General features: G+C 44.2%; 1 protein-coding gene across 2 annotated transcripts in view; it reads left to right on the top strand.

Moving 5' to 3' along the window:
* Window positions 1-18,796, top strand: part of LOC119914452 (P2X purinoceptor 3-like) — a 35,142-nt gene that overhangs the window by 9,600 nt on the left and 6,746 nt on the right. For both annotated transcript variants that reach the window (XM_038733770.1, XM_038733761.1), the window contains exons 8-11: window positions 9,313-9,449; window positions 9,899-9,992; window positions 11,527-11,592; window positions 11,873-11,950. In XM_038733770.1, coding sequence (XP_038589698.1) covers window positions 9,313-9,449; window positions 9,899-9,992; window positions 11,527-11,592; window positions 11,873-11,950 — 375 coding nt within the window. The remainder of the gene's footprint in view (window positions 1-9,312; window positions 9,450-9,898; window positions 9,993-11,526; window positions 11,593-11,872; window positions 11,951-18,796) is intronic.

Below are 18,796 nucleotides of genomic sequence, written 5' to 3'. Positions count from 1 at the left end.
ATCATCCAATACTTTTAGCTGTGCTGACATTGCTGAGCCTCCGGTGAAAGATACACAGATAATAAAGATAGTTACTGAAAGCAGCAGGCGAGCTAATGATGTAGCACGTTGGCTAAATGCAGTAAATGTACCGTGATCATGTAACAAGCATGGATTAGTTCAACCTGCAGCTGATAAAACTATTACTGTAACGTTGCAGTAGGGGTTTACCTGAATTTCCAGCATGTTGTGTGAAGCTGTCTCCCTGCCTGTCTATAGCTGCTGTCACTCTGCCTTTTTTCCGGGAGGATTGTGCCGATATGCAGCTCGCTGCGCTGAATGAAGTAACGTTACAAAGCTGGTGTTGATCTGCCTCTGAGACGGGCACGTTGAAATAACAGAACCTGAACATGTCTGGAGAAAAGCCACAGCCTGCATGCAGGTGTTTCTGCATTTATTGCAGGATTTCTGTATGAAAGCGGTTGTGTTTCGAGCACTCGTACGAGCACACGCCTGGTTGCAATCTTACAACCACACCACTAGTGGCTGCTGGAAACTCCATAATGCCCCTTTAATTATTAAGTAAAAACATTTGTTTTTTATGAATATTATTGTTGTTTGTTCATTAATAAACAACAGCCATATCAAGAAATGAAGTGCTTCATGGTGTCTCATTCACCTGTAATACAGTATTTTACAACTTGCGAGGGTGGGCTCATCTGGACTAACATACCACAGAAAATGAGATCTCACACCTCAGAAACACTGTAACATCTAGTGCATCAAGTACACCAATGACAGATAACAGGAAAAAGTAAGCCTCACTGTTTCTGCACCAGTCCATTATGAACACCATAATACATGAAGTTTACAAAGGCATTGACAGGTGAGGTTCAAGGCTCCTCTGGCTTTGCTTAATTAATTAGATAAGCAATCTGCAAATCTTACCAAAATGTCTTTTTTAATTTTTAAAAATACAACATTAACACAAAGTAGTACTGACAGCCATAATTTCAGCTTGTGGTAAAACGGTGCAACGTTTTTAATGGGCATTTAGCATGTGAAAGTACAAATTACACGTGTGCACAGTGGGGAAGGAATATCAAAAAGAAAAACAATTTTTTTTAATGCAAATTTGGAAAGTATTAGTATATTGTATATATATGATATTAATCCAACAGGGGACAGGGGAAACACGCCATGGCTCTCTGTGATTATGGCCAACTTATAGCTAAAGCTATCAAACAACACCTTTCATTTGCATCGCTAAAGTCTGACAATTACCGACAATTGACCCTTCGCTAAGCCACGCCCACCTTAGTTACTGTTGCGAAGTCTGACAAACTGTCGCCGCTGCCACTGTCTATTACCGCACTCCCTGGAGAAATATTGAAAAATTTGTTGGAAAAAGCAATCTCAAAAAGAAGCAGACAGTGAATACATTTGAATTTGTATTCAGGCTCTCAAACTGACTTAAACGGACGTGAAGAAAATGAAAGATGTAAAGCTAAAGCCTAACGATCACACAGTAGGCCTACAAGTGAACCACTGCATCCCCCGACGATTGAGACAAAAGACAACGATATTAAGGATCAACACTGTACACCTACCTTTAAAGCTGGGTAGGCCTCTATTCATTATTACAATTGTTAAAAAGCAGAACAGTGGGGATTTATAACATTATATTCAGTAGGAAGTTACCTAGCTAGGCTAACTAACATCACAATAGGAACAACCCACAACCTACATTTTTCTGGATTCATTTTAGGTTTTGGAAAGAGAATAAATCGTACTTTTCCTTTCAACCTCTCTGGGTAGTTGCTGTGACTATTACAAGTTCCCCAGGAACGGTAGTTACGTACTATAATTTGAGATTCTATGAGTATAGGCGCAGCCCTCTAAGGCTATTGGGTTTACCTCTCCTCACGCCTGCGCGGCACTGAGAAAAGTTGTCTACGCCCACCCACAGCATGGGCCTCTCCTACGTCCGCACCTTGTATACAACTGTGAAACCTGGCCTTCAGCTCCCAAAATGCCTATTCTTCAGCACTGAGAACCAAGGTCCAGTGAGGCCTTCAACTTATAGGGCTGCGCCTATAGTCATAGAATCTGGAGTTACAGTACATAAATACAGTTCTATTTCGTATAGGCTTCGCCCTCTAAGGCTATCGCTATTGGCTTAGAGGCGAAGCAGGATAAGTCAGCGCCTCACTGGCCCATCCGGTACCACCAAGCACAAAAACCACCTCCCCAAAGCATTAAATGAGCCACCCAGTCACCCGCTGTCTGCGGCATTGGTGTTGGCGTGCGCACAAGCACGGAGGCAAGGAGGCAGGGGACCGACCCATGTGTAACAGTGGGGGAACTGGATGGATGGCCCAGCAGCTGTACAGAAGCAGGCGGGGTCATGACAGCAACCGCATCAGCTCCACACAGAGCAGGGCCAGCGCGAGCAGCGGCCAACCCCCCCACCGTCCTGCACACTCACAAGGGAAAATCACTCAGCCAAAACACTCAGTACTGAGTGAGTCAGCGAGAAACGGGAGACATCCCACAGGTAGAAGCGGAATAAAGAGCACGGGGACAACCAGGGAGCCGCCGTGCAGATGGACGAGACACCTCTCGGCTGTCCTGTGCCCTGATGCCATCCGGAGGGGACTCACCGGCTGACATATAGGCCTGTGAAATAGCCTTGCACAGCCAGTGAGACAGGCGCCGCGTCGACAGAGGAAGTCCCTTGGACTGCTCCCAGTAGTGCATAAACACGCGCTGCGAATGGCACCAGGTGGCAAGTAACAGCGCACGCACTGGGAAGAGGAGGTGGGATGTAGCGTCGTCCTCAGACCCATGGGGGGGAGGAAAGAAGCCCGAGAGTAATCACCCATGACTGAAAGAGCTGGTGAAGCTCTTTGGCATGAATGCAGGATTGGGGCACAGGACAGCCGAGCTGCCATCATCCTGAATCCTGAGACACGACGGAGCCATGAAGAGGGAAGCCAGATCACTGACCCTCCTGGCCGATGTCAGAGCCACAAGTAAGGCAACCTTGGCCGAAAGAAACTTCAGGTCCGCTGTCTCTAAGGCTCAAAAGGGGCTTGGATTAGCGTGCGTAAAACCAGCGCCAAATCCCACTGTGGAACAACAGGCCTTTTCAGGAAACGCTTCACCAGGGGGTGAGCAAACACTGTCCTGACACTATAACCCTTGTGACGGGACAAGATGGCGGCAGCGTAGGTTTTAACTGTGCTGAGCATCAGACCCCTGTCCACGAGCAGGCCACCGGTTCCAACCCCTGGTTCAAACACCAGTTTTGCAAAGCCGACAACTTGGACGAGTAAGAGGACTGAGTAGAGGCGGCTCTCGACCCCTGGATGGTGCCTACCACCTCACGGGAGAGACCTAGACCCTCCAGGCGTTGCCTCTCTGTGGCCGGACCCAGAGGGGCTGAAGAAGAAGCGGACAACTCCTGATTGCGCCCCACGCCTGAGAGAGGGCATGCCCCCTCCAGGGGAGTTTCCACGGCTGTCTTGCCAGCAACCGCTGGAGGCAGGGAAACCAGGACGCACTTGTGCGCTCCGGAACTACCAGAATCACTGCCAAGGCTTAAAACTGTATGCGGTCTAGAAGGTGCGGGATCAGCCAAACCGGTGGAAAAGCATATAGCAGCCGGGGAGGCTACAGGGGGTGCGAGAAGGCGTCAACCCCAGCAGGGGGACGTCCCGCAGGCTCAGTGAAACCCACAGGGCACACCGTTTTCCCAGTTGGCAAACAGATCCACCCCTCTGCCACACTGAACCAGAGCCAGATCTGTGCCACCAGAGCCAGATCTGGGCCACCAGAGCAGACACATTTAACAAATACATAAATCAAATTGGAATAGGAGGTGCGGCTCCAGAGACTGATCACTAACTAACTGCACCACCAGCCAGCCTGGTTGTAATGATACAATTTGATGTGTTGTTGATATAAAAATGTATTTGCTTCATAAAAAAAGCTTTAAAGCTAACATTTGGACTTTTTAGTTAGTGCTTGAGTAGCTGAGCATAAAGATATACCTCTTGTGTCCAAACTCCAAACAGGGAGGAAGATACAGCAAGTTAGAGAATTAGTGACAGGGGGAGACCTCAGGCTGCAGCTAACAGGAAGTGAATGAGAGACGACTGAGACTTTCCAGTCAATTAAGGATCAGAGATCAAAAACTAAACGTCCACTAAGCAGGATTTTGACATTTTGAGGGAGAAAAGGCATGTGACTACATTTTGGTGCATTTTTTGTGCTTATAGAGAAAAATATATGCGACTAGCAAAAAAACATTCTGCTCTGCAAAATCCTCCTGTCTCCACTCTAAACTGATCACATGACACACTGGTAAAGTCTGCTAAAAGCTGTAAAACACTTCACTTTGGAAGGGCATAGCTCCTAAACTAAACATTTTTTTTAGCAAACACCAAATACAACTTTGAAAGATCAACATCTCTTCTGCAACTTACAGCTGAAATTGAGTCTCTAGCTGCACATAATGCCGGAGAACTAAGCTCTTAAATTTGGAAGAGTGGAGTCCCTGCTCCCATAGGAACCCATTATTTTTAAAATGCATAAAAATATTAATATAAAATCAACCATTACAGATATCAGACACACAGGTAATAGCACCCATCTCATGAAGAAGATTTGGAGTTGGAACCGAGTTTGTAGGAAAAACGGTACAGGACTAGTTAGAGGCCAAAAACGGCGGAATAAATAATAATAATAATTATAAATAAATAATAAAATAAAAATAAAATTACCACGCGTTTGAATGTAAATAGGGATATGACTTCAGATACAGTCCACTGTTTCCCGTTTTCCCAGTCCAGTGCAGCCCGCCAGAGTCTAATCTGTTCAGCCACAGTTTCGTAATTAGGCGAAAACATTCTCATTCTTCTCATTATAACATTAAATGTCATTGTTTTATGCCATTGATTTGGCAAAGTATCTTTAAAATTAACTAAAATTGATAGCGCCATTCCTTTGGCTTTGTTCCCTTATCAAATCCAAATTTAATTAAATAAGTATATGTATAAATATCATAAATATGAATAAGTTATTTAAGGAAGTTAAAAAAGTAACGAAGTAACTTTTATACTTGAGTAGATTTTTATACCAGTAATTGTACTTGTACTTAACCCCTTGACGGCTGAATTTATTTACAATAACATAATAAAATAAATTTCTGCTTTCATTTGCTTTCAAGCTGAAATTAAGTGGAAAGTGTTAATTTGTCTATAGAATATAGAAAATATATGAATTCATTCAGGTATGATGCAAATTAGCGACAACAGGCATAAACGAGAAACCAGGGCTTGCAAAAGGTTCCTAGGTACGTATCGAATATGCACAAACAGGCATTGGGGGAATACATACGTTATCTCAGCTGCAGTCTGAAAGGAATAGGTGTGATGCAAATGGCCAAGGAGGTGGATACATTATTTTTCATCATCTGTGCGAGTGAACACATGCACATAAGACGACCGCTACACCCCGCCTCACGCCCCCCGGCATCGTCCATCCCGATGTTTGAATGTAGGTCCCAACCCTACTGAATTAGTTTGGACGAGTAGGTAATAGATACCTGCTAATACCTGTTCAGAAAAAATAAAAATAAAAAAAGAACTGGACTCTGATGGTAACTTGTTTTAACAAGCTAGATTAAAGGTAATGCCCTGGCAGTGGCAAATTGTAACGGGTGGTGTGGTGTGGGGACAGAGAGGACCCAAATGCAGTGCTCAGAGCGAAGGAGGTTTATTGAGGGAAAAGGGGTTGAGGGACTGGAGCGGAGGGAGAGGTGGATGCCGGGGAAACACTGGCACAGGGACACCGACGAGACTGGGACCAGGGAGCCGGGGAACACTGGGGCCGAGGAAGCGAGGAGGGGAGGGGGGAACTGGGAGGACGCCGTGGGGGAAGTCCGGGGAGGAGAGGACCAGAGGATGAGCCCAGCCGACTGAATGGAGGACGGGGGTGAGTGAACCTAGAAGGGAAACAGACAAGGTTAGTGACAGCAAAGACGAAGCACGGGGAAACTGGAAGAAAACACAATACATGCGAGCTTGAATGTAGAGGTGGCACCGGGTATGGCGCAACGACGATCAAGCAAGAATGGTGTGGAGAACCGGGTTTGAAGTACAGGCAGAGATGAGGTTGACTACTGGCAGGTGTGGCAGGCTGACGAGGTGGCTGATGAGGTGCAGGTGCGGGTTGTTGGCTGGGCTCAGGGGCAGAGGCAGAGGCAGAGGCAGAGAGAGAGAGAGAGAGAGAACACACAGGGGAGGAGACACAGGGAGGCAGGCAGGGAACCGAAAACCAAGGAAAAAGCAGAAATAACCAGGACACTCACCGTCAGCCGGGCTGCCACCACAACAGCAAATAGCTTTGGTTTAATATTTGATTTGATTACATTAATGTTTAGGTTATAGGTATAGGTTTAGGTAATATTTTATTGCTGCTGTGTGCGCAATACACTACTTTAGTATTCATTATTCAATTTTGCGCGTAACAATGCGATTAATCGCGATTAAAAATTTTAATTGTTGCCAAGCACTACTAATATAGTATTACTTTTTTGCTTCATTGTGTTTAAGATTTTATTTTTCAATCAGAGATTATGACTCACCCTGTGTTTGTGTGTGTCCCAGCTGTATCCTGTCTTGCGTCCATCCATTTGGATCTGTTGGACAATCTCTGTGTACCAATGTCCACTTTTGTCCATTGTACTGTTTCTCGTACTGTGATAGCTTAGTATAGAGTTCAGTCTTTCTGTTGATCTTCTGGTTGCGTGCCCTCTCGTCTGTTAAGATGCTTTGAAATTCAGCATATTTACGCCAACGGCAAATACTGCCCTTGTCCAGCTCAGAACATGTCCTTTTTCAATAAACTTTATTTCAGACCACTGTGACTATAAGCAAAGGTGGAAAGAGTGCAAATATATTCTACTTAAGAAAAATTACAATTACTTTGATGAACCTTTACTTAAGTACAAGTAAAGTTACTGGTATAAAAATCTACTCAAGTAAAAAGTAGTTCATTTAAAATTTACTCATAGTAAACGTTACTTTTTTAACCTATAATAATTGCTATATTACTGTTTAATATTTTCAACTTTCGCAAAATGAACGTTTTTATTAGCTTATATCAGTGTGAACAGAACAACAAAGACATGGTAAAATCAATAATGATAAATCTACATAGGCTCCTACACAGGCCTACTTAACTACAAAATGCTCTCAGACCGCAGCCAAGGTTGCAATTCAATGAGGAGTGATGGTTAAAATCTGTAATTGTAACTGTAACTCTGATTGGCATGATATATTAATCACCTGGTTTCGACGCTATTTTGGAGCTGCGCCGTTACTGTGCTAGAGACAGGCGCGCAGGAAGACATTTTCGCTTAGGGGTGCTGCAGAGTATGCTGCATACAAAAGTAATGCAATCACAGTACGTATTGCTTTTTTGCTATAATGCAGTTGTATAATGCATTACTAAAAATAAATTGGTAATATTATAATATTATAATATTATTACTAATTAATATTATTCATAATTACAGAGGCTACTGTCAGTTCATCCTGACCGATCCTGTCGAACTGTTGGGAGATTCAAATAATCAATGATGTTATGCGGCTGTACTTCGTGCATTAATGCGCACAGCGTCTTTCTTAATGGGGAGAAGATTCATCCTAATTCACCCATCCACACCCAATCCGCAGAAATAACTGCACTTCACTAGAATGCACCTATGCAGTACATCTTACCATCAGAATAATGCAGCCATTAAATTAAAAGTAGCTCAAAGTAACGCAAATAGGCTAGCGTAAAGCATTACAATTCAGAGACAGAAATATTGTAATATAACTAATTACTCTCAAATGACGTTAACTAGTAATCTATAATGTAGTACATTTTGGAAGTAACTTGCCCAACACTGCGCGCATGACACGACTGTGTGTGGGCACGCACTTAAGCCTCGAATATACTTGGGAGTGGACACGGACATGGACACGGACATAGACAGCCCATTGACGCGGACCACTTCTGTTTATAGTACCTTCTGGAGTCAGCTTGGCGGACACGTTCCACACATGTGCAGGAGATCGGTTGGGCCCCTGGTAGTGCTAGTCACGGTCCGGTCACAAAAAAACAGGAGACACACGGACGTCTGCACAGGCCCTACGCGTACCCTCTCTGATGACAATGTTTTCGTCACACGGACCCTAGCGTACTCGGAAAGTATTATCCTTGCCTTATACACTTTCCTTCAACACAGAGTGGTTATGCTCATATGAGGTCACCAAGGTCCGTACTTCAGTAATTATATGTATGTAGGGCTGTCCCTGACTAAGGATTTACATAGTCGGATCAGAATTGTCAAGTAATGCCTATAGTCGACTGATAGTCGAATCGTGTGTTTTTGTGCACAGCGATTGCGAGCACACATGGTGGCTCTGCTATAATCTTGAGAAGCTACAGAGCGGTAGTTACATACTGTAACTCCAGATTCTATGAGTATAGGCGCAGCAACCACCAAGCACAAAACCAACCAGCCCAGAGCCATAAATGAGCCACCCAGTCACCCGCTGTCGGTGGCATTGGTGTCGGCAAGCGCACAAGCATGGATGGTGCGACATGGGAGGCAGGGGATCAACCCATGTGTAATAGTGGTGGAACTGGATGGGGGGCCCAGCAGCTGTACAGAAGCAGGCGGCGTCAGCACAGCGACCGCATCAGCTGCGCACAGAGCAGGGCCAGCGCAAGCAGTGACCACTCCCCCCCACCGTCCCGTGGGAGAGGGCGCACTGCACAATCACAAGGAAAAATCACTCTGCCAAAACAGTACTGAGTGAGTCAGCACCCCGCCCTGGCAGTCTATGTAAGCCGCTGCAGCCCCGTCTGCGGTGCCATCTTGTTCCACTGTATGATTTTATCTGCCAACACCAACTGACCCAGACTGGAACAGACCCGGTCCAATTTGATCCGAACAGTCTGATCAGTCGCACTTAAATCATTTTCAGAATCGGCTGCAGTCGTAATGTGAGTGCCCGCCTTAAGTTGTCATTTTTGTGATGCAGGTCTTAGTTGAGTCGTAAGTCAAAATCTCAAGTCTTCATTCTTGCATGAGGTGAAGTATGAATCCTGGTTTGTTGTGGTAAACAAATGTCACACTACCTCCGGCATAGGAACAAAATGTTTTGTTTTTTGTAACATTTCTTCCAAACATACTAGCTGGTACAAATTGGTTGCTTTTAAATGTAATTCCCAGAAGCCAGTTCATGTGTCTCATTTTGAAAATTCTGTCAGGGAGGAGTGATTGGAATAAAGATCGGCTGGATATGTGATCTGGACAAGTCAGATGACCAGTGTAACCCTTCATACTCATTCACCCGACTGGATGCCATGTCACAGAAGAATGATGTCTCACCTGGCTACAATTTCAGGTATTTAACTACATGGTTGGACTGATATGTTCCATCCACAAACTAGAAACTTAACCATTGGCCAGATTGCATTGAAATCATTGGATATTCATGGTCCCCAGGGAATGATTTCTAATTACCTTTTCTAATTACACCATTACCTTTCTCTAGTAACAGCTGACCAACACCTTTACTAGAAATATAGGAATTTCTAAAGGCAAATTGACATGGACAGCTTTCATAAGTCTAGTATCTGAGCCACCTATATGTAAATGAAAAGAGTTACAGGTTGTTAAACTGGATTGTCTTTAAGGACTCTACATAAAAATAAGTATTTTAGCATATAACATATTAATCAAGTAATCAATCAGACTGCATTATATTGTTGTTATTAGTTATTTTGACCACTTGCAAAATGTATGGTTAGATTGATTGATGATGTTTTCCTTGTGATTTGTCTGTTTGTGCAGGTTTGCCAAATATTATAAGATGGATAATGGGACGGACTACCGCACTCTGGTCAAAGCCTATGCTATTAGGTTTGATGTTCTGGTCAATGGAAATGTGAGTATATAGCTTAGTGTGTGTCAGATTTTGTGTATCAGGTGCTCATAATGTGTATGTGTACTTATCCATTATGAATAATGACACAGGGATTTGTATATACTGTAGTTGTTTTGACAGCTCATCATGGAAGCTACTTACTCATCTTTGTAGTACTAACATTCTTATATATTTTATTCATATTTAACTTATATAATTTTATAATTTTACAGCACCAGTAATATGTGTTTTATGCACTTTTGCATCTTTTAAAGCATCTTACAGTACAAATTGTCTTTAGCATTACTAGATGTCTAGGCAGAATCATTTATGCAATTGCACGCAATTTTGCTAACATGTGGCCTTACTGTTTGGGACACAGAAAGGTTTATTATCTATAAAATAATTTCAGGTCATATAAAGTAGCCATGATCAGTAAGCATAGATTATCAGGCATCATCAACATTGTTATATGGTGGTTTTACATACACAGTTCAAAGACATGCCCGTTTGGTGAATTGGAAACTTTCTGCTTACAGGGTTACTTTCTTAAAATAAACTATTCTGCACATCTGCCAATACATTAATCAGCTTTGGAGACTGAGGATATAGTGGAAAGGGGAATAAAATCAACAAAAGAAGTAATTTCTTGTACAACTGCATTTGTGCTAATGATAGGAGGAGCAGTGGCGTAAGGCAGTAACAACAGGCCCTAGTGCAGGCTTATAATGGGCCCTTGGGCTAAACTGTTACAAAACACACACGGGGAACCCTTTATTGGCAAATTTATGTGCCTTGATTCCTTATTTTGCCACGGTTTAACAACTGATACACAGCAGTCTAAAGTAAAGTACCATCATGTGATGGATTTCACAGTCGAACTTTGTCACCTAGGCTTTTGTTTTTGCTAAGTACAGAAGTCAAAGAGAAAGTTTTAAGGAACATGGCCAGTGCTGTATCCTGTAACGTCATGTCCACTGTGCTGAAAAGACTTTCTGGCAATTTCAGTACAATAACCTCCCGAATCACGACAATTACATTCCTCATCGACAGAGAGGCAAGATATTATGGTGAATAAGAAAGAAAAGTGGCCTACTGATAACACAGCACCATGTTCTGAAAACAGGCCAGCTACAGCGCACACACAGTTTAATACCCACAAGCACATCCACACAATTAATAGGTAAGCCTACGCAGCGACAACCGATCCCCGAAATGATAACCCGCGCTGTACTGGGGGCCCATGACGGGAGCGGCCCCTCTGAGCTACGGGCTGGTCTTTGTCAGTTACATGGTAAAAATGCATCAACTTTCATCAATCAATAGTAAACACACTTTTCACCTCAAACTGTATTTTCAATAGCGATCAAGTGCTATATATACAGATAAGACTCAATGCATTTTTACCATGTACCATGTAAGACCGGCTTGTAACTCGGCGGGACCGCTCCCATCAAGGGCCCCAGTGCAGCTGCATTGTCTGCATTGTCTATACCCACGCCCCTGCCCAGGATACTGAAACCTGCTGATATAAACTACCAGTATTTCTTCGTAGGCAGGGAAGTTCAACATGATCCCTACGCTCATTAACATGGTGGCAGCCTTCACGTCAGTGGGAGTGGTAAGTTTTAGTGGTATACTTGACACAACCAATCTAGTCTAAGTTCGTTATACCAGTCATGTTTCATTCAGTGCTTTTGTGTTTTTTTGTCAGGACTGATAAACTGAGCTGTATATTACCTTTTTATCTCTGACTTTAAGTGTTATCTCAAGTACAATACCTACTTTATTGTGAACTGTGTTGAGTTTTAAAACATGAATAGTGAAATCATGGAGTTTCTACTCTTGCTTTGTTGAGTGCTTTAAAAATAAAGGTTATTGTTATTATTATTATTATACAGGGCACAGTGCTGTGTGACATCATACTGCTGAACTTCCTGAAAGGAGCAGAGCAATACAAGGCCAAGAAATTTGAAGAGGTAAAAATATCCTGTTCTTAATGTGATGTGCACCTTATTAATCACAGTTTTGGTAATATGTGGTTTGTCCACACTTAATGCTTTTTTTGCCACTTGGGGGCAGTAACGGGTGACAACATATCACTCTTTACACTGCATGCTCAATTATTAGTTGTACTCCTCAAAATTAATTTTACCGTTGAACAAATACAGTGCTCTCAGTCAATCCAAAATATAATTGAATTTCAAACCTGAGTGTGTAAGAAAACATGAGTTTTGTCTTGCTCAGAAGTATATACACTCACCGGCCACTTTATTAGGTACACCATTCCATCACGTCCCAAAGGTGCTCTATTGGTTTGAGATCTGGTGACTGTGGAGGTCATACAGTGACCTCATTGTCATGTTCAAGAAACCTGTTTGAGATGTACACTGTGGTCATAAAGGAATGGACATAGTCAGCAACAATACTCAGGTAGGCTGTCACGTTTTAACAATGCTCAATTGGTACCCATAGTGGGGCCCATAGTGTGCCAAGAAAATATCCCCCACACCAGTAGTGTAAGGCCCCAGTGCAGGCTGTTATGATGGGTCCTTGGGCTCAGTTACAAAGTACATGCTCACACACACACACACACACACACACACACACACACACTGTGTTTGTGTCTAGAAGGGAACCCTATATTGGCAGATTTGTGTTTCCTTATTGTGCACGGTTTAACAACTGAAAATATTATATGCAGTAATACCTAAACTCCCACCTTAAATCAATTTCTTTCCATATTAACATATTAAAGTGAGCAGTTCTCTTTATGGGCTTCTCTCGAACACAGACATGCACAGCCTAAAGTGATGGATTTTAGATTTGGACTGTGTCACTATAGACTATTGTATTTGTAAAGTACAGAATTCATAGACTTTTGTGGATAAAACTACTGACTGACACCCTGGCAAAGGGGCATATGCACATTTGAGGATATATATACAATGTGATCTCATTGGTGATGTAGGAGGCAAGACAAAGTCGTGCATGTAACTTGGCCCGCTCCCATCATGGGCCCTTGCCCATGATGCCCATTTTCTATACCTACGCCCCTACCCCACACCATTACACGTCCCCCAGCAGCCTGAACCGTTGATACAACGCAGGGTGGATCCATGCTTTCATGTTGTTTATGCCAAATCTGACCCTACCATCTGAATGACGCAGCTGAAATGGAGACTCATCAGACCAGGAAACGTTTCTCCAATCTTCTTTTGTCCAATTTGGCTGTTCTTAGCTGACAGGAGTGGCACTCAGGGTGTGGTTTTCTACTGCTGTAGGCATCTGCTTCAAGGTTAGACGTGTTGCTTGTTCAGAGATGGTATTCTGCATACCTTGGTTGTAACAAGTCATTACTGTTGCCTTTCTGTCATCTGGAACCAGTCTGCCCATTCTCCTCTGACCTCTGACATCAACAAGGCATTTTTGTCCCCACAACTTCCGCTCACTGGATATTTTCTGTTTTTCGGACCATTCTCTGTAAACCCTAAAGATGGTTGTGCGTGAAAATCCCAGTAGATCAGCAGTTTCTGAAATATTCAGACCAGCCCATCTGGCACCAACAACCATGCTACGTTCAAAGTCACTTAAATCCCCTTTCTTCCCTATTTTGATGCTCGATTTGAACTTCAGCAAGTTGCCTTGACTTCATCTACATGCCTAAATGCATTGAGTTGCTGCCATGTGATTGGCTGATTAGCTATTTGTTTAATTAGCAACCGAACAGGTACCCAATAAAATGGCCGTTGAGTGTATGTGTGCGCAGAATTATTAGACAACTAAATTACCAAGATAATTTCTATCAAATTACTTGTTTATTCTCAGTTTGTGTAACAACACAAAATGATAAACAATTGTTGGCCTTTCCTTACATTTAGCTGACACATTTATCCATAGCAACAATTGCTACATATGTCAGAGGTTGCACGTCTCTGGAGCAACTAGGGGTTAAGTGTCTTGCTCAGGCACACATTGGTGTGTAGGATTTGAACCCGGGTCTCTCACACCAAAGGCATGTGTCTTATCCATTGCGCCACCCCGTATTTAGTAACCAATATAACCTTTCTTTTCAATAAGTACATTGATCCTTCCATCCATGGAGTCAGTTTCTTGATCTGTTCACTGTCACTTTTTGCTGAAGCAGCAACCAAAGCCTCCCAAATGCTGTTAAAAGATCAAATGCATAAAGATCCTGGCCTTCTTGAAAACTGAGAACTTATTCCTGCACCACTGCTTGGAACAATTATCTTCCAGAAACTGGCAGTAGGTTTGGGAGTTGAGTTTGAGTGCATCTTCACCCTGAAAAGGTCCAGCTATCTAAGCCTTAATGACAGCTGCCCATACCAGTACCCCTCCTCCACCTTGCTGGCGCCTGAGTCAAAGTGGTGCCATGTCCATCAGTGATCCAGCCACAGGCCATCCATCTGATCCATCACTCTCATTTCATCTGTCCATAAAACCTTTAAGAAAAAATGTCTTCAGGTATTTCTTTGCCCAATTTTGACGCTTCAACTTGTGAATCTTATTCAGTGGTGGCTGTGTTTCAGCCTTCCTGGCATTGGCCATGTCTCTGAACACTTACAGAGTAAGTACAGTGTAATTCTGGACACTCCAGGTAGGTTGCAGTTCTGGAAAATAGTCGTACTGAAGGATAATGGGTTCCTGGTAGCTTCACGTTTAATTCGACGGAAGTCTTTTGCAGGTAATTTGTGCCATTTCTTCTCCATGCGCTTTTTTTCGCACCAGTTCTCTATTCACAACAAAATGTTTGATTGTCCGGTGGTCACGCCTCAAAAGTTTAGTGTTGCATCTGTCTGTTACAATTTTTGACTTTTCAGTGTCAGTTAAATCCCTTTTTTGGCCCATTTTACCTTAGGTAATGCAGCTACCTAATAATCATGCACAGCTTGATATAAGGTGTGATTCACTTTCACCACATCCTCCCTCATTACACAAATGTATATCAGCTAAAAATAATTAACTCTAATGAGCATTAAATTTTGTATGGTTTGGAGTTGGAAAATGTGCATAGAAATAATTATTCATTCAGAATACTTGTCTAAAAATTGTACATGCAGTGTAAAGTTGTTTAAAGATTATTAGCAAAGAGATCTTTAATTACGCACTTACCAGACATGAAGCAACATTAGCATTAATTTAAGCTGTGGCCGCTTAATGTAAGTCCAATAGGAATTCTCCATTTAGCTCTGTTTTGGTGTAAACCAAAATTTAAGAAAAATTTACCAGCTATCGTCTAAAGTTGTTTGTCTGCTGTTTGGTGCTGAGCAGGGAGCATACAGTGGGTTTATCAGAGCTTTTTCTCTGAAAACAGCTGCCTGTTGATGACAGTGGAGTTGCAGGCTGGAAAACCAAAACACTGAGCTAAAAGAGGCTAAATGGCTCTGTAGAGCTGAAGGGGGTAGCAAAGTTGGGTGATAATTCTCTGCATGGACAGTATTCATTAATTATGTATGTAAGTGAGGTAAGCTGTTGAGGACCAGCGGCTGAGGATTTTTATGATGTTATCGGGGATTCCCTGACTGGAGGCAGCTCCGATGCGGAACGAATGCCCGGAGTACAGTTAAGGGGATATTCCAGATTTGGTAAAATTTTGCGAAGGTGTAGGTGAAACCAGAAGCGCGTGGCTAATTTTCCTGTCTCTGTGACGAACAGAGGATCTTGGGGGGCAGCGTGGCTGACTAGTCTTGAGTCCACGTAGAGGCATATGGGTTCGTGCGGTCTGAGGTAAGAATTGAGTCTGAAGAGGTAGATGGTCTGCAGTAAACTGTACTGGTTGGTTTTGCTGCATTTGAGGTGATAGATGAGTGTCTGTGGATTGTACGGAGATGTTGGCCATGGTGGCGTGGATACTTGGTTGGTATTGGAGGCTGGAGGCGGTGAACTCTGAGCACCGCAAGAAGCCAAAAAATGCCAGTAGAAACATGGATTCCAGGACTTTGTCCACATATGGAGTCAGATAACCCGATCTGAGGGTCTGAATGCAACGGGCTAAGAAGTCTGAAGTGAGGGGTAGATGTTTTGGCAAGGGATGTGGTTCGACCTTGTGGAGGTCTTTGGTTAGCATGCTAATATGGGAGCGGGACAAAGCCATTATCCACAGCTGTCCCTGTGGATAACTTGACAAAGAAGTTGATTCCACTGATGTAGACCTGTATGGTGGAGGATTTAATCTTGAGATCAGACTGGGCGAAAGTGATGAAGATTGAGACTGAGATTGAGAATGACGTCAAGAGAAGGGGATGCCGTGGGAGGCATGAAAAGCTTTAAAGCAATTAATGGCGTTATTTGAAGATGGCCGCTGAAAACGGCAGGACTGCAGTTGGAAAGGGGTCGGCAGCTTGCGCCATTTGCTTGAATCTCTGGAAAGAGAAACGAGAAAGAGAGTCAGCAATTGTGTTTTTGTGACCTGGTATATGGGAGGCTCGGATGATGAATTGGTGGTGTGCTGAAACCAAGGTGAGCCTCCGCATGAATTGCATTATGTCTGGTCAATGGGACCGTCCTTTGTTAATTATGTCTACTACTGCACTGTTGTCAGAGTAGATTGCGATGGTTTTCTTGGACAATTTAGACCCCAAACAATGGCTGCGATAATGACGGGGTACATTTCGTAGATGGTAGAGGAATGAGAGAGGGCTGAAAATTCAGACGGCCAGTCGGCTGCGAACCAACTACCACTGCAGTAGCCACCAAAGCTGACGGAAGGGGCAGCGTCTGTGAAGAGCTGAATATCTTCTGCCTTGGTGACGTGGTCATTGTGGAAGAAGAATATGCCGTTCCAGGAGGAAAGAAAGTGGTGGCACATTTCAAGCTCCATTTTACATGCGGCATTTAGGCATGATGTGGTCATGGAGAGATGGGACGGAAGCGGCTATGCGACTGGAAGGACCAACCTTATGGGATGATCCGGGTGGCGTAGTTGAAGTGGCCTAGGAGTAAGAGAAGTTGGTGTTTGGTGCAGCGGTGGGCCAGAAGGAAAGTAACAGTGATGTGTTGGGGCATTCTGTTTTCTCTGGGGAGAGTGGGACTGCGAGTTCGTGGAATTCGGAAGTCAAGATGTTGAGGCCATGAGATGGCGGTGAAGTGGGTGGCGTAACGGTGAGAAAGTCATCTAAAAGGTGGATGACAAATGGGAGCTTGTGGTTGTTGGTCAGGATCCAGCAAAGTGCTTTGGAGAGGGAGTCGAATATTTTTGGGCTGCTCTTACACCCGACGGTTAGATGAACGGCGAAATAGTAAGCGCCCCTCCAGAGAATGGCGAAAAGGTTCCAGTAATCAGGGTGGATGGTAAGGACTTTGAAATCACTGGTGATATCTTTCTTGGAAAGCTAGGCTCCTTGCCCTGCAGTGTGGATGAGGGAGATGGCGTGGTCGATGGTTGAATATTGCATAGAAAAGTCAGAGCTCGGGATGAGACTGTTGATGCTCGGGACTGTGGAGCCGTGCGGGGAAGAGAGGTTGATAATTAGTTGTTTTTTTCCAGAATATTTCCTAGTTGCTACGCCAATGGGACTCATTCTGAATGTGGGAAATGGTGGGCTGTAAAATGGGCCCATCATGGAGGTTTCTTTGGTTTCTTTAGCCAGGAGTTTGTCAACTGTGTCGGGGTCGGTGATGGCTGACTGCGAATTTTGGTATGTAGGTGATGAATTTGGTATGGCCAGCAAGCCGTGTGTGAAGCCCTGTATATGGTAATTGACAAAATGATGATCTGTGTCAATGATCGATTTTGTAATCGTTTCATCTGATTTGAGGCCGCATGTTTCGGACACTCGGGTGAAGAGAGGGGCAGAGCTGTCAACTGATCACCATCTGGTGGTGAGTTGGGTCAGGGGGTGGGGGAAGACTCTGGACAGACCTGGTAAGCCCAAACGGGTAGTGCGGGTGAACTGGGAACGTCTGGAGGAGGCCCCTGTCCGTGAGATCTTCAACTCAAACCTCCGGTGGAGCTTTTCTGGCATCCCTGTGGAGGTTGGGGACATTGAACAGGAGTGGGCAATGTTCAAAACCTCTATTGCTGAAGCTGCAGCGGAAAGCTGTGGTCTCAAGGTCTTAGGTGCCTCAAGGGGCGGTAACCCTCGAACACTGTGGTGGACAACAGTGGTCAGGGAAGCCGTCCGACTGAAGAAGGAGGCCTTCTGAGATTTGTTGTCTCGGAGGACTCCGGAGGCGGTTGCAAGGGCCCGAAGGACTGCAGCCTCTGCTGTGGCAGATGGAAAGCAGCGGGTGTGGGAGAAGTTCGGAGAAGACATGGAGAAGGACTTTCGGTCGGCACCAAAGTGTTTCTGGAGAACTGTCCGCCATCTCAGGAGGGGGAAGCGGGGAACCGTCCAAGCTGTGTACAGTAAGGATGGGAACCTGCTGACCTCAACAAGGGAGGTAATTGGGCGGTGGAAGGAACACTTTGAGGAACTCCTAAATCCGACTGACATACCCTCTTTAGTAGAGGCAGAGCTCGAGGCTGATGGGGGATTCTCGTCAATTTCCCTGGTGGAAGTCACTGAGGTAGTCAAACAACTCCACAGTGGCAAAGCCCCAGGGATTGATGAGATCCGCCCAGAAATGCTAAAAGCTTTGGGTGTGGAGGGGCTGTCTTGGATGACACGTCTCTTTAACATTGCGTGGAAGTCGAGTACAGTGCCCAAGGGGAGTGGTAGACTGGGGTGGTGGTTCCCCTGTTCAAAAAGGGGGACCAGAGAGTGTGTGCCAATTACAGGGGTATCACACTTCTCAGCCTCCCCGGTAAAGTCTATTCCAGGGTGCTGGAACGGAGGGTTCGGCCGATTGTCGAACCTCAGATT

The sequence above is a fragment of the Micropterus salmoides genome, unplaced genomic scaffold, assembly GCF_014851395.1.
Source record: "Micropterus salmoides isolate LMB-PRFRI ecotype aquatic unplaced genomic scaffold, ASM1485139v1 Ms_hic_scaffold_1, whole genome shotgun sequence".
In the NCBI taxonomy this organism is placed as follows: Eukaryota; Metazoa; Chordata; class Actinopteri; order Centrarchiformes; family Centrarchidae; genus Micropterus; species Micropterus salmoides.
The sequence above is the reverse complement of the archived record's forward strand: the minus strand, read 5'-3'. Positions and strand labels throughout refer to the sequence as shown.